The sequence below is a fragment of the Alternaria ventricosa genome, assembly GCF_023758065.1.
Source record: "Alternaria ventricosa strain BMP 2768 chromosome Unknown scaffold_28, whole genome shotgun sequence".
In the NCBI taxonomy this organism is placed as follows: Eukaryota; Fungi; Ascomycota; class Dothideomycetes; order Pleosporales; family Pleosporaceae; genus Alternaria; species Alternaria ventricosa.
In genome coordinates, this window is record NW_026055708.1 from 88,554 (window position 1) to 101,968 (window position 13,415).

General features: G+C 52.1%; 3 protein-coding genes across 3 annotated transcripts; 2 read left to right on the forward strand and 1 right to left on the reverse strand.

Moving 5' to 3' along the window:
* Positions 1-460: 460 nt before the first annotated feature.
* On the forward strand, positions 461-1,898 carry J4E93_010256 (uncharacterized protein; the record flags this gene model as incomplete). Its single annotated transcript, XM_049348141.1, has 4 exons — positions 461-557; positions 611-647; positions 701-1,584; positions 1,651-1,898. 4 exons carry the CDS (start codon positions 461-463, stop codon positions 1,896-1,898), a joined length of 1,266 nt encoding a protein of 421 aa, XP_049194675.1.
* Positions 1,899-3,036: 1,138 nt separating this feature from the next.
* On the forward strand, positions 3,037-6,201 carry J4E93_010257 (uncharacterized protein; the record flags this gene model as incomplete). Its single annotated transcript, XM_049348142.1, has 3 exons — positions 3,037-4,571; positions 4,622-6,045; positions 6,167-6,201. The coding sequence occupies 3 exons, from the start codon at positions 3,037-3,039 to the stop codon at positions 6,199-6,201; spliced, it is 2,994 nt and encodes a 997-aa protein (XP_049194676.1).
* Positions 6,202-10,696: 4,495 nt separating this feature from the next.
* J4E93_010258 (uncharacterized protein) lies at positions 10,697-12,715 on the reverse strand (the record flags this gene model as incomplete). The annotated part of the gene is made up of 2 exons (XM_049348143.1): positions 10,697-11,305; positions 11,582-12,715. The coding sequence occupies 2 exons, from the start codon at positions 12,713-12,715 to the stop codon at positions 10,697-10,699; spliced, it is 1,743 nt and encodes a 580-aa protein (XP_049194677.1).
* Between the last annotated feature and the right edge of the window lie 700 nt (positions 12,716-13,415).

Below are 13,415 nucleotides of genomic sequence, written 5' to 3' on the forward strand. Positions count from 1 at the left end.
GGCGTTTTTGGGCTTCTCGACTTTCCTTTTCTTTTATCTAACGGCATGCGATACCCCTCAGCTCCCACCAACGAATGTTGTAGTCCCGTGTGGACATTGTCGCCGCAAATGCAGGCTTTCTATCATATTTAGTACTAGACCAGAATGCACTATCTCACATAACATGAATGTTCTCCGAAATGCCTTTACGTGACCATTTAAATATCCGTTGATGAATGGATGGCGTACTGCGATGCTGCTGCAATGACGATTCCGTGATACGTCCGTGAAAGGCTCAGGGTCTCGGGCGGGGATGCGTAAGCTCCACAGGCGTGCAGGCGTGGCGCGGCTGCTCTGTCACTAATTTGGGACAACGGCTTGGCCGACCTCAAACCCGCGCGTTCCCACCACTCCTCCCGCCCGCGACGACTACCTTTCACTCCACCAATCGACTCCGCCGAGTCGCGCGGAACCAGCCATCATGTCGCGCACCCAGCAGGTCGAGCATACCGACTCCATCAGCAGCCAGGACCCCAGCCGCGACGAGCCGAAGAAGACCAAGAGCAGGAGGCCGCCGAGTAAGCCTGATATGGGACATGCGCGAAGGAGGGCAATGCTGATGGGATACTAGATACTGCGTTCAGGCAGCAGCGCTTGAAGGCATGGCAGTAGGTGGAATCACGGCGGTAGATGGACATACCCACGACTAACCGCGCAACAGGCCCATCTTAACGCCGAAGACCGTTCTGCCTCTCTTCTTCATCGTCGGAGTTATCTTTGCCCCCATCGGCGGGCTGCTTCTCTATGCTAGCGCGCAGGTCCAGGAGATCTCAATCGACTACACAAACTGCAACTCGACCGCGCCCGAAGTCCCCGTAAACTTCGACCCCAGCGCCGAAAACCCGCTCGAATCGATTCCCGGCGGCAGAGTGTCCGCGACCTTTAGATCCAAGGAAGACCCCCAGGCGATGTGGGGTTGGGGCCGCGAGGACTACACATTCGAGTCCGGCGTCGTGCAAGAGACAAACGTATGCATCCTCAGCTTCAACATCCCGGAAGACATCAAGCCGCCGATCCTTTTCTACTACCGCCTCACGAACTTCTACCAGAACCACCGTCGCTACGTCAAATCCGTCGATATCCAACAACTCAAGGGCGATGCACGCAGCGCCAGCGATCTCAGCTCGGGCGACTGCTCCCCGCTGGACGTAGACTCTGAGACAGGCAAACCGTACTACCCCTGCGGTCTCATCGCGAACTCCATGTTCAACGACACGTTCAGCCAGTTGACGCTCGCCAACCCCGCCGGTGGAACGAATGCCGGGGGCCAGAACTACACCATGACTGTTGAGGGAACTTCGTGGAGCCACGAGGGTGATCTGTACGGCGAGACGAAGTACAAGCCTGAGGATGTTATCCCACCGCCGAACTGGCAGGAACAATACGAGAATGGGCGTTACGGCGACAAGTTGCCTAACCTGCATACTTGGGAGCAATTCCAGGTCTGGATGAGGACTGCGGGTCTGCCTACGTTCAGTAAATTGTACCAGCGTAACGACAAGGATGTTTTGACTGCTGGTACCTACCGTCTCAAGATTTATGACCGTACGTTCTCCTCGTCCCTCTTCCCCCATATCTCCTCCTCCTACAAATCTCACTAACACCCCCCAGGCTACCCCGTCGACAAATACAGCGGCACAAAATCCATCCTCATCTCCACACGCACCGTCATGGGCGGGAAAAACCCCTTTCTGGGCATCGCATACCTTGTTGTCGGCGGTATTTGCATCCTGCTCGGAGCGGTCTTTTTGGCTACGCATTTAATCAAGCCGCGCAAGTTGGGGGATCATACGTATTTGACTTGGAATAATGATCAGCCTAGTAGTGCTACTACGACGGGGAGGGCTGGTGGTGCGTAGGCAGTGGTATGGTAGGATGAGTAGGATGTCTTGTACGTGTTGTTTGGGCTGGTATCGTACTGTACGTATATCATAAGCCTTTCTTGTTGGGCGGTTTGGGCGTTTGGGTGTTTTGAGAGCGTAGGGACTAGAGTATAGTCGTTTTTTATTGACATTATCCAATTCCATCATGTTCAATACTTGAACGTTGCATAAACTCGAAGGCTTTCTCCATGGCGGCTTGACTGCATGGCCCTTTGAAGCAGGCTCGAGATTGGTTCAGTCGCTATTAGGCAGGCACATCTGGGTAGGCTGTGCCTATGCAGGAAGTGATACGTTGCGCCTTGGTAGTTTACCTTCCACCTGTTCGCGTAGTAGCTTGTTCATGTTAACGAGTCGCATCGGGGGAAAGGACGGTTTGATGCATAAAGACCAGGGTCAGTCTGGCTGGAATAGACGCAGTAGTCAAGGTAATTCTGGGCATACTCTTTTGTGAGATGAGATGTGCTGGTGTTGTAGCATCTTGACTTGGCCTGATCTACTTAATCTCATTATGTGTCTTGGAACTCTATGATTCCCTGAGCTTCTGAGTCTGCAATGGAATAGAGTCGTTGAGTCAGAGGTGCCGGGCTGATTTGACTTCGGGAGAGTTCCAGGGTTGATTCGCTGACACGTGACGAGTCTTGGCAGGTTCCCTGGTGCCTTCCCAGGTGTCTCCGAGAGCCCCCAGCACGAACGCGCGAATACTTCTCTAGTATACAACAGCTTGCGCATCGCACTGTCCGCACCACTATATTGCGCTGTCCGGTTTGCCAGGCTACATTATGTCGCTGTCATTCGATGATGATTTCTCAGCCTTGCCCCGCCTGCCTCACCTGGGTAGTGCCCCGGTGGATGTGGTACAGGCGGGCTGTGTTCTCCGCCGAGGATGTTGAGGCTTCAGCCACTGCAGCCTGACACAAACATTCGCTTCCTCGAGCCATTCTTCTTTATCTCCAATCTAGCAGGTCATTTCTAGCTCTCGCAATCAGCCTGGTAACTGACTACGCTCTTCATGCCCTGCACGAGCACGCGCCGTCATCATCGGATCTTTCAACTTACTGCAAGGCCACAAGGCTACCTTCCGCCGCCCACACATACGGAGTAAACACATGATACGATGCGGCTGCTGCACATCAAGAGCGACGGGCATCTCGAATTCACCAAAGATATCATCCGTGTCGAAGAGATACCTCCCTATGCGATCCTTTCGCATACTTGGAAGGAGCCAGAGGTTGTCTTCAATGATCTCAAGAGCTGTGACATCATGGGGGTTGTTGATCCCGAGAAAAGAGATGCATGGAACAAGATCCAGTTCTGTGCACAACGAGCAAAGCGGGATGGTCTAGAGCATTTCTGGGTGGACACTTGCTGCATCGATAGGGCAAACCATACAGAGCTTTCGGAGGCGATTAACTCTATGTTCCGCTGGTACCAGAACTCGAGCAGGTGCTATGTTTTCCTTCCAGACGTCGATGGCAAGACTTCAATGGAGGAAGGCAAAGCGTCCTCGGCATGGAAGGCAGCCTTCAGAGCGAGCAGATGGTTCACTCGAGGCTGGACGCTCCAAGAGCTTCTAGCTCCGCGCTCCGTCGAATTCTTTTCTAGGGATAGAACACGGTTGGGAGACAAACAGTCGCTGAAACAGACTATACATGAGGTCACCAAGATACCTCTCGAAGCCTTGTCGGGGAGCGACATGTCAAAGTTTGGAGTTGAAGAGCGTTTCTCTTGGGCAAAAGATCGCGAGACGACACGCGAAGAGGACGGAGCATACTGTCTGCTAGGCATCCTCGGTTGTTATCTACCACTGATCTACGGCGAAGGCAAAGAGATGGCGTTGAAGCGACTCAGGAAAGAGGTCCAGGAAGGAGAGAGGCTTGTCAAGATACGTAACTGGCTCTCGGCGCCCGATCCATCCATCAACTATCAAAAGGCGCACAACCAGCGGCAGCCTGGGACTGGGCAATGGCTACTACAAGAGCATGAAAGTTTCAGGAATTGGAAGGACGACGCAGCGTCGCGGCTATGGCTCTATGGGATACCAGGATGTGGAAAGACCATCTTGAGCTCTACTGTTGTCGAGCATCTGCAGCACCACTGCGGTAACGACAAACGTAAGGTGACGGTGTACTTCTACTTTGACTTCAACGATGCACAGAAGCAGATTCCAGAGCTGATGCTCCGCTCGCTGCTACGCCAGCTCTTGCAGCATACGATAACGATACCCGACGCCGTCGACGCGTTATTCTCGTCCTGCGGAGACGGACAGCAACAACCACCGCTGCATAAACTTCTAACTGTGGCACCGCAGGTGATCGGACAATTCACGCATGTCTACATAGTCCTTGATGCGCTAGATGAATGTGCACAACGCCCGGAGCTGATGGACTTACTTATCGCAGTAGCCGGGTTGCGGCTTGACAGCGTGCATCTGCTCATGACAAGCCGGAAAGAGCGGGACATCGAAACGTCATTGGAGACGTTCGTGGTGGAAGACAACATGATTAGTCTTCAAAGAGACGTAGTGGATGAAGACATATTACGATTCGTTCAACAAAAGCTACGCGACGATAGGCAGCTGGAAAAGTGGAACAGGGACGATGAAGTCCGGCAAGAGATCGAGACAGCACTCATGCGCGGGGCTCAAGGGATGTACGTATATCACCTCGGTTTTGATAGAGCCAAGCCTGACGATGGTGTAGGTTCCGATGGGTCACATGTCAGCTTGACATGATAGCAGAATGTCGCAATCTAGTGATGTTACGGAGATCGCTTGCGACCCTGCCGAAAACGCTAGACCAGACATACGACCGAATTCTCACAGCCATCAGCGAAGAGGACCGCGTCTACACAATACGGATTCTCCAATGGCTCACGTTTTCCGCCAGACCGCTTTCTCTTGAAGAAGTTGCCGAAGTTGCTGCCATCGATGTTGCGCGCGAGCCAGCGTTCAATCGCGATGAAGTGTTAGTGGATCCTCTGGAAGCGTTGAAAATTTGCTCCAGTCTAGTCACTATTGTAAGAGAAGAGCGAAGGTGGCACCCGCAGCAAGGGGAGCAGATCGTCATGCTTGCACACTACTCGGTCCAAGAGTACCTCATCTCAGAACGAATAAGGCAAGGTCCGGCAAAGCAGTACAGCATGAAAGAGATCGAATGTCACAAAGCAATGACGATAGGCTGTCTGTGGTATCTAAACCAGTTCCAGGAACCATTGACTTATGAGATCTACTACGCTTCAGCGCTCGCAGACTACTCCGCACAATTCTGGAGCCATCATGTTCAGAAGACAGGAGACGGGGAGGAAGAAATGAGTCGGCTGGCGATGAAGATCTTGTTTACGAACGATCCCGCATTTACCAACTCGATCCGAATTTTCCAACCGGATACGAAAGAAACGTACGACGAACGATCGGACGATTATCCAATAGTAACACCCCTTTACTTTGCATCATGGTTGGGCCTAAAAACGATTACGAAACTGCTCCTGGACCAAAACGTCGATGTCAACGCGAAAGGTGGACTCTACGGTAGCGCGCTACGGGCGGCCATAAGCGAAGGCCACTTGGCAGTAGCTGAACTACTAGTCAATGCGAAGGCCGACGTCGACGCTGAGGATGGAGCTGGGGAAACTGCATTATATGAAGCTATATGCAACGACGACGAGGCGATGGCCAAGCTCCTGATCGATGCAGGCGCCGACGTCAACAAGCTAGTGGTAGGCCGCTATGCAATACAGGATGCTTCAGAAATGGGCAACGAGGTTCTGGTCACGATGCTCATAGATGCAAAAGCGAATGTCAGCGTTCGGGATCAAGAAGGCGACGATGCACTCACAATAGCATTACATGGACATCACAAAGCAGTAGTCAAGCTACTGGTTGATGCTAGCGCCAACGCCAATACGCGAGACAGAAATGGTCGCAGTGCACTACAAATCGCTTCAAGCAACGGCGACGAGGAGGTGGTCAGGCTGTTGATAAAGGTGGGCGCAGATGTGAACGCTCCTGGTAGCAAATACTCCGGTCATGCACTACTAGCTGCTGCAGAAGGTGGCCATACAGCACTTGTTGAGCTGCTACTCGACGCAGGCGCCGATATTGATGCCCAGCATGCAGAGTGGGGTAGTGCGCTACACGGTGCAGCCAGATCATCACAAGAAACGACAGCGGAAGTGTTACTTAGAAGGGGTGCTATCGACAATCCAGAGTGTACACCTTCACTCGTCAGGTTATTGCAACAGTACAGCGTTCCATTGGACGCTATCGACGTTGAAAACATGACTCCTTTACATTATTTTTTCTGTAAAGCTTGGGCACGAAGTCATCGCGAAGCAGCTCATCGACGCGGGAGTACCAATTGACTCGAAAGTTCGTCAGCAGGCGTGGCCCAGCAGAGTTGGCGAGTTACGAGATAGCCAAGTAAACAATGTGTTTGCAGTTTCGGCATCCACCGCAGTCGGTCTAACTCCCCTACATTTTGCTACTTTGAAATGCCAGGAGAAGATGGCCAAGTTTCTTCTGGATCAGGGCGCCGACTCTGACGCTCGTACCGAGTATGGTGAAACTCCTCTACATCTTGCACTACGTGCGACGATTTTCGGGGGCGGCATAGTGTTTGGAGATACCTGGGAGACGATCATCCCAGGGGATGCTCAGGCGCGTGAGCGGACAGTCGATGCATTATTGGCAGATCCTGTGACTTCCCTCACGGCAGCAGATATTAATGGCGAAAGCTCTCTACACTGCGTTGCCTATGGGAGGCCGAGAAGCGCGATATTGATTCAAAGGCTCATATCCAGAGGAGCCGACCCACACTTGGTCAATTCGAAACAACAGAACCCACTACACCTTGCTATTCAGGCCCAAGATATCGAATCAGTCAGAACTCTACTCAGTATGGGTGTAAACGTGCGCCCGACGAGCGAAAAACATATCAACACACTTCATTACGCTGCTCGATTCAGGAATCACGAAATCCTGCTTGCCCTTCGTGAAAGCGAACAGGCTAAGCCGACCACACTGGTAACCTTGAAGAACGAGAATGGGGGTAATGTGCTCCATCATCTCTTGTCTATGGAATCGACAACGCAGGCTACAGAAGTCAAGACGGTGCAGTGGCTACTGAATTTGGGTGCGAATGCATCTGAGCTCGATCATTTTGGAATTTCGCCTCTGGTGCGATACATCCAAAGCTCCATATGGACACTCGACATCGAGATCTGCACATCGCTTCTTCGTATGAAAGAAACCAGCTCTTTTGTCGGCTTTGAAGGACAAAGCCTAGGACACATATGTGCAGAAAGACTCCATTTTGGAGTTCCCATACTGGAAGTTCTAAACGAGTACGGTGTTGACCTGGCGAGAAAGGACTGGGATGAGAGAACCATACTACATTGTGCGGCTATGAATGGCTCTCTAACCCAGGAATCCTTAGAATTTCTCGTTGAGGTCGTCGGTATCAACGCAAGTGCAGAAGACAAATATGGTTGCACCGCTTTACAATACGCTGTCAAAGCAGCTTCAAAAACCCCTGGATCTATCCGACCGATCCAGTGGCATTTGGAGAGGACCAGGGACATCTTGACGAAACATCACGTCAATCACATTGATCATACCAGCGTAAGCATACCGAAAGTTACAGGGGCGGTCAAGAATCGACGAACTGGAAGTACAAGTGATGACGAGGTGGAGGACAGCACTGGACGATGAGCTACCTCACGTGCTAGTCAGCATGGTCAACCCGGAACTTGATATGAGGGCCAAGACTGTGCCGATCTAGTTGGTGCATCATTGATAGCATCTCCTACGGTAGCAACTCTGCTCTTCGGCTCGAGATTCTTGGATATCGTCTCGTCTGCGACCTTGAACGACCTTGAACGAGCATCGTACTGCTCCTTATAAGATTTACACGGACATGTCCGGTACAACCAATAATGAGCTGTGTTAGATTTGTACCAGCTCCATTACCTCTCTATTCTGGTCGCACCCCATTCAAGTAAATCGGAATGAGAAGCAAACAACTTGGAAGCCTACCTCGCCTTCCAGTTTTGTTGAATTTCCAATTCTACACCAATAGGGACTGCAGCGCACCTCTTACGCTGATGATGCATCTCTTTCGTTCATCAGGTCGTGCCATCTCTTCGCTATCCCCCCAGCTACGACTTCTCTGCAAGTACAACCTCAAGACATTCCAACTGGTGGAATTGCAGCTCATGCAGATACACACGTCGTGAAATGAGTGCTCCGTGCATTGCGCCGCACCGCGCATAACGCCGAACCACGCGACGAGCTGAACCGCGCATTACGCCGTACCTACTGTGTGCAGTCTAGGCTATCTCGCTTGCAGCGATCTGTCGAGATGTCTACGAACTGCCATTGGATGAAGCTCCGAGGTTTTATATTGCGCGGACAGAATGTTGGTCGCGATGGAGTGACGGTCGAAGCGTGGGAAACGGCGGTGAGGTGGTGTTTTGGTGAAGGCGTTTGGTGAGCGGCTGGCCATGCATCAGCAATGCGAATGCGAATGCGCTATCAACACAGCCGAGTACAGAGAGAAGCTTTCGCAGCGATGCCAAGTGTGGAGAAGACAAGAGCTTGTTTCGTTTCTGCGCTGTCGTCAAACAAGCGGAGGTTGGTTCAAAACAGGGGTCCGGCCCGAACACTTGCATCCAAAGAGCCGCAACCTCGTGTCGTCTGGTGTTCGCGCACGTCTTCTGATGATCTGATTGCAATCTATTCATTTACATCAGGCCTAGAAGCAAGCGGTAGGAGGGAGACATGGCTAATATTGACTCGTTGGACGTTGATAAGAAGAGCGCGTCTGCTTTATTCCCAGCGCCACCCATCACCTGAACATCTCCAAAACCATCAATATCCAATCCTACCATACCTTCAACATCACCATGCAGATCTCCGCGCTCATCCTCCTCTTCACGGCCACGGCCTCCGTCTCCGCCTGGGTAAGTACCTACCAATCGTCCCAACCAGCCCAACCCAAGACTACGTCCCCGTCCTAGTCGAATCCGCATCCTCTTCATTCACCTAAAGCATCTCCGACACCCCAATTGACATCCCCACCCCACAGCAATGTTTCGACCACGACGAACACTTCACCACAAACCACGCCCAACTAGCCGAAGGCAGCGACCCCAACAACCAATGGGGATACTGTCCATCCAAGACAGGGTGCTGCGCAGATGGTAAAACGTGGTATGCGTGCAAGAACGTAAGTTTCGCTTCTCTTGTACTATACCGGGTGCGAGCAGTATGCTGATGATGATGGATAGGTATGCAAGGGTGGCGCTGCGTGCAGTGTGTCTGGGGGTAAGACATCTTGCTAGAACATCACGCCGGTTCGCACGTAGCTAGCTTTGGAATGCTTTTGAAGATATCAAGTTAAATCGAATGTGAATAGCTTCTGTATAGTCAACTTGAGCTCGTGTAATTCGAGTGCGAGGTTCAAGACGTCAGGACTTTTCTCTTACTAGACCAAACTCTACCTAAGTACCTTGCGGTCGGGCAAAGCTTATCATCTCATCTCATATCTCATATCTCATATCTCATATCACGCTCAGCCACATCTCACGCTCAGCCATATCTCACGCTCAGCCATATCTCACGCTCAGCCATATCTCACGGTCGACCATATCTCACCGTCAACCATATCTCATCGTCGTAGCTCGTTTCCAGGCTGCTAAGCCCGAAACCATCGCCCAAGCCGCTCGTCTGCGCAGGTAAGCAGAGGGCCTACTTTCTCGTGAATTCAATCCGTGAAGAAGTACTATAAGCTTCATGTCATTGAGTAGACAATACAATCATCTCAGATCTCAGATCTCATATTTCATCTCACGGTGCGCCACATCTCACGGTGCGCCTCATCTCACGGTGCGCCACATCTCACGGTGCGCCTCATCTCACGGTGCGCCTCATCTCACGGTGCGCCACGTCACAGATCTCATATCTCATATCTCATATCTCACGGTGAGCTACCACTTCATCAAAGCTACCGCGATTATACCGTGTACCAAAGTACAATCTTAATAACTAGCCCGAATAAGATTAGACAGCAGTCTGAGTCAAAGGCGCAATCTATTCTTTCGGCTAGGTACGTCTTATAGGTTATATCGTATCTTATCTCGCAGGTAGCTATCTTTTTCTGCCTCTCGTGCTCGAGCCCAAGTAATCTTGTCGCGAGTGACTTTGGTTTAGTACAAGAAGATCGCAGTTAGCTATATCTTAGAGGTTATGTTTCACGTCTTGTCGCACCTTTGGCAACATCTTACATCTCATATCTCACCTTCAGCCACGTCTCGCATCTCATATCTCACGGTTCGCCACATCTCACATCTTATATCTCATAGTTAGCCACGTCTCATATCTCACATCTCACCTTCAGCCACATCTCAGGGTTATATCTCACGGTGATATCTCACGGTGATATCTCACGGTCAGCCACATCTCACCTCACCACCTCGGACCCGACTCTGACCCAGCCACGCGACTTTGTAGACAATACGCACAACAGTTGTATAGCAGCAAAACACCCGTTTCCGCTCATGCCCATATCTCCTTGTGATATGCTACTAAACTGTATCGTACTTAACCAATGCGTTAAATACGATACAGTTTAGTAACACATCACACGACGACATAAACAAGATACGTATCCTTGGTGCAAACATTACATTAAAAGGATCTAGGACTCTTAGGTGCGTAATAATACAGTTGACATCCCAGTCTTCCACGTTGCCACCACTCCCGACACCCTTCATCCGATTCAGCTAACCAGCATAAACAGCCCGAGAGCAGGGTACGTCATCTGGAACCAATTCATATCCAGCCCGTTGATCGAGTCCACCTGGTAACTAACCCGTTGACCAGACTCGCAGGGAAAGCTAGCGACGTTGTATTGATGAGCAGGCTCGATGGATTGTACAACACCGAGGAGACTAGAGTTGCCGACACTCTGCATGGAAACAGTGTCGGAAACTTGGTTGGCGAGGCGAGATACGCTGATACCGCCCGGGGTGCGAATTTGAACAGGTGCTGTTTCGGAGATGGGAAAGGGCGGGGGCATGTGTAGAGCCAAAGTACAGGTCTTGCCGGCGAACTCAGGACGGATGTCGTAAACGAAGACGGTTGATATGGTAGGTGATAGCTGGGCAGTGTATCCGTTGCCGATCACCTTGGTGGGGTCGGCCTTGTCAATGGGGATGAGCTGATGGGGGTATTCAAATGGTTCTTGAAGAGAGGTAAAGGTCGGTTGCGGTAGGCCTTCGATATTCTCAATACCAATTCCAGTGGACGAAGCGGAATGCGGCGCTGAACTCTGAACTGATGGGGTGGGCCGATCGAAGCTGATTACTGGAATGGTGACGATTGTGGGCTGGGATGTCGGAGCATTTACTGAGACATATTAGCTTCTGACTGTTTGGTTTAAGAGTCCCTCAGCCCTCTTACTCGTCGACCCAATACCCGTTGACATCCCAATACTGCTGCTACTGCTCGAAGGCTCCTTCCCATAGCCATTAGTCCGTGCAACCCCGTATGGGGAAGGAACGGAACAAAGGCAATTGCAAGAAACCGAAAGGAGCGCAGACAAGGTATACAGGAACGACGATAGGATAGGTGACAAGAGGAACATTGGAAGGTACTAGCTTACCTTGGTGCAAGTGCCCGATCCGCTCTGGCAACCGGTACCGCAGTGTCCGGCAGTGTTTCCGCACCATCCGTACTGCGAGCAGCAGTTACCGAATGGCGAGCCAGCGCAAGTAGCACCTCCCTGGGATCCGCAGGTACCATCGGTAGAGACCTTCTTGGACGGGTTGCTGGGTGCGGAACCAGCAGGGCAAGAAAGGTCGAACAGAGGCTTAACCTGCATCAGGTCACCCGCAGGCTTGATGCCGAACGAGGGGACGGGGTTGCCGTACTGGACATCCTGGAGGATGTAGTACCACAGGTTGACGTTGTCCTTGACAAGCTGGCAGGTAACGTCCTCCCAGTAGATGCGGGCATTATCCGCACTGGGCTTACCCTGGTTGAGTGTCTCGCCGCTAACGGGCCATCCAGTCTCGGTAACCCAGACGGGCTTGCCCTTGGCAGCGGCAACAGTCTGGTGGTAGGCGTCGAAGAAGAGCTGGCTGCCGGATCCGACGTTGTTGTTCATGGTGGTCTGGAAGTAGGGGTAGGCGTCCATGCCGATGAAGTCAACGGCATCGATAACGGGGTTGTTGGTAGCGTTGACGTAGACGGTCCAGGTGTCGACGTGACCGATGGGCTTGCCCTGGAGAGCAGTGCCGCGGATAGCATCACGGGTCTGCTTGATGTAGTTGACGAGCTCCTGGGGCTGAGCACCGGCGCCGGACTTGTTCTCGATACCAGTGGGGGTGACACGGTAGAGATCCTCACTGCCAACGGAGATACCCTCAACGAGGTCAGTGAAGGCAGTGCCGTAACGAGCAATGGCGGCCTTGAGAGCAGTAATCTCGTTGTTGAAGTTGGCCTGACCGGCGGAGGCCCACATGCCGAGGAGGAGACCGGTCTTGGTGTTGATAGCAGCCTGGATGGCTTCAATGACGTCGGTCTGGGTGCCGTGCTGGATCATGGTGTACAGACGGGCGCTGGTCCATCCATTGGTGCCAGGAAGCTGCTTGGCGGCGTTGAATTCATATTCAAAGTCGGCCTGCACCTTGGCCTGGTTGTTGTTGAAGTTGGCGCCGTAGTTGAATCCCTTGATGGCAGCGTTGGCCGAGGTCAAGAGGCCTGCAGCGGCGAGGATGGTGGAGGAGACGCGCATGATGTTGGTATTAGGAGGAAGAAGACGATATTAAAAACGTAGAATGAAGTCTTGAGAAGTGAGAAGGGTGCGAGAAGGCGGCGTGGGCGAGGAATGGTGAGCAGGACGCAGCGAAGTATTTATTCACCGGTGACGTTTTGCTGGATCTAGACGTCGCTGCCGTCTGAAGGCTATTCATCGGACGTGCATTAGCCGCACGGTCACAGCTAATTAGTGCCTTCTCGAACGAGCAGGCACGCAGGAACGCGGATGCCGGCGGTGATCCCAACCCTGAAGCCTGGTCAAGCAATCTTGGCATGCAGGCTCTTCAACAGCAGCCTTCATAGCATCCCCGACATTCGCATCCTTCGTTCGTTGCTGCTTTCATCGCTGTTGTGGACTGTTGAAGCTCACCAAGCATTCTAGAAGGCCCGATGCGGCAAGACAGGGAACGACCCTTTCGCCCCGTCCTCGCTAATCATTGGCCCATGTGGAGAAGCAATACTCAACGGCCAGACAGCGACGTCAAGCCCCGGTATAGGGTCGTATCCGGATAAAAATAACCCAGCATCGACATCATCCCCGCCGCGGGAGATGAGCTGCACATCTCATGACGGGCGTGCAACATGGCACACGCGGATTTATCGAAAATCCTCGGCATCTGTGTGGCTGTTCAGGTCAATAGTTTGTTCATTAATACGAGTGTGACACCCTCATGCGA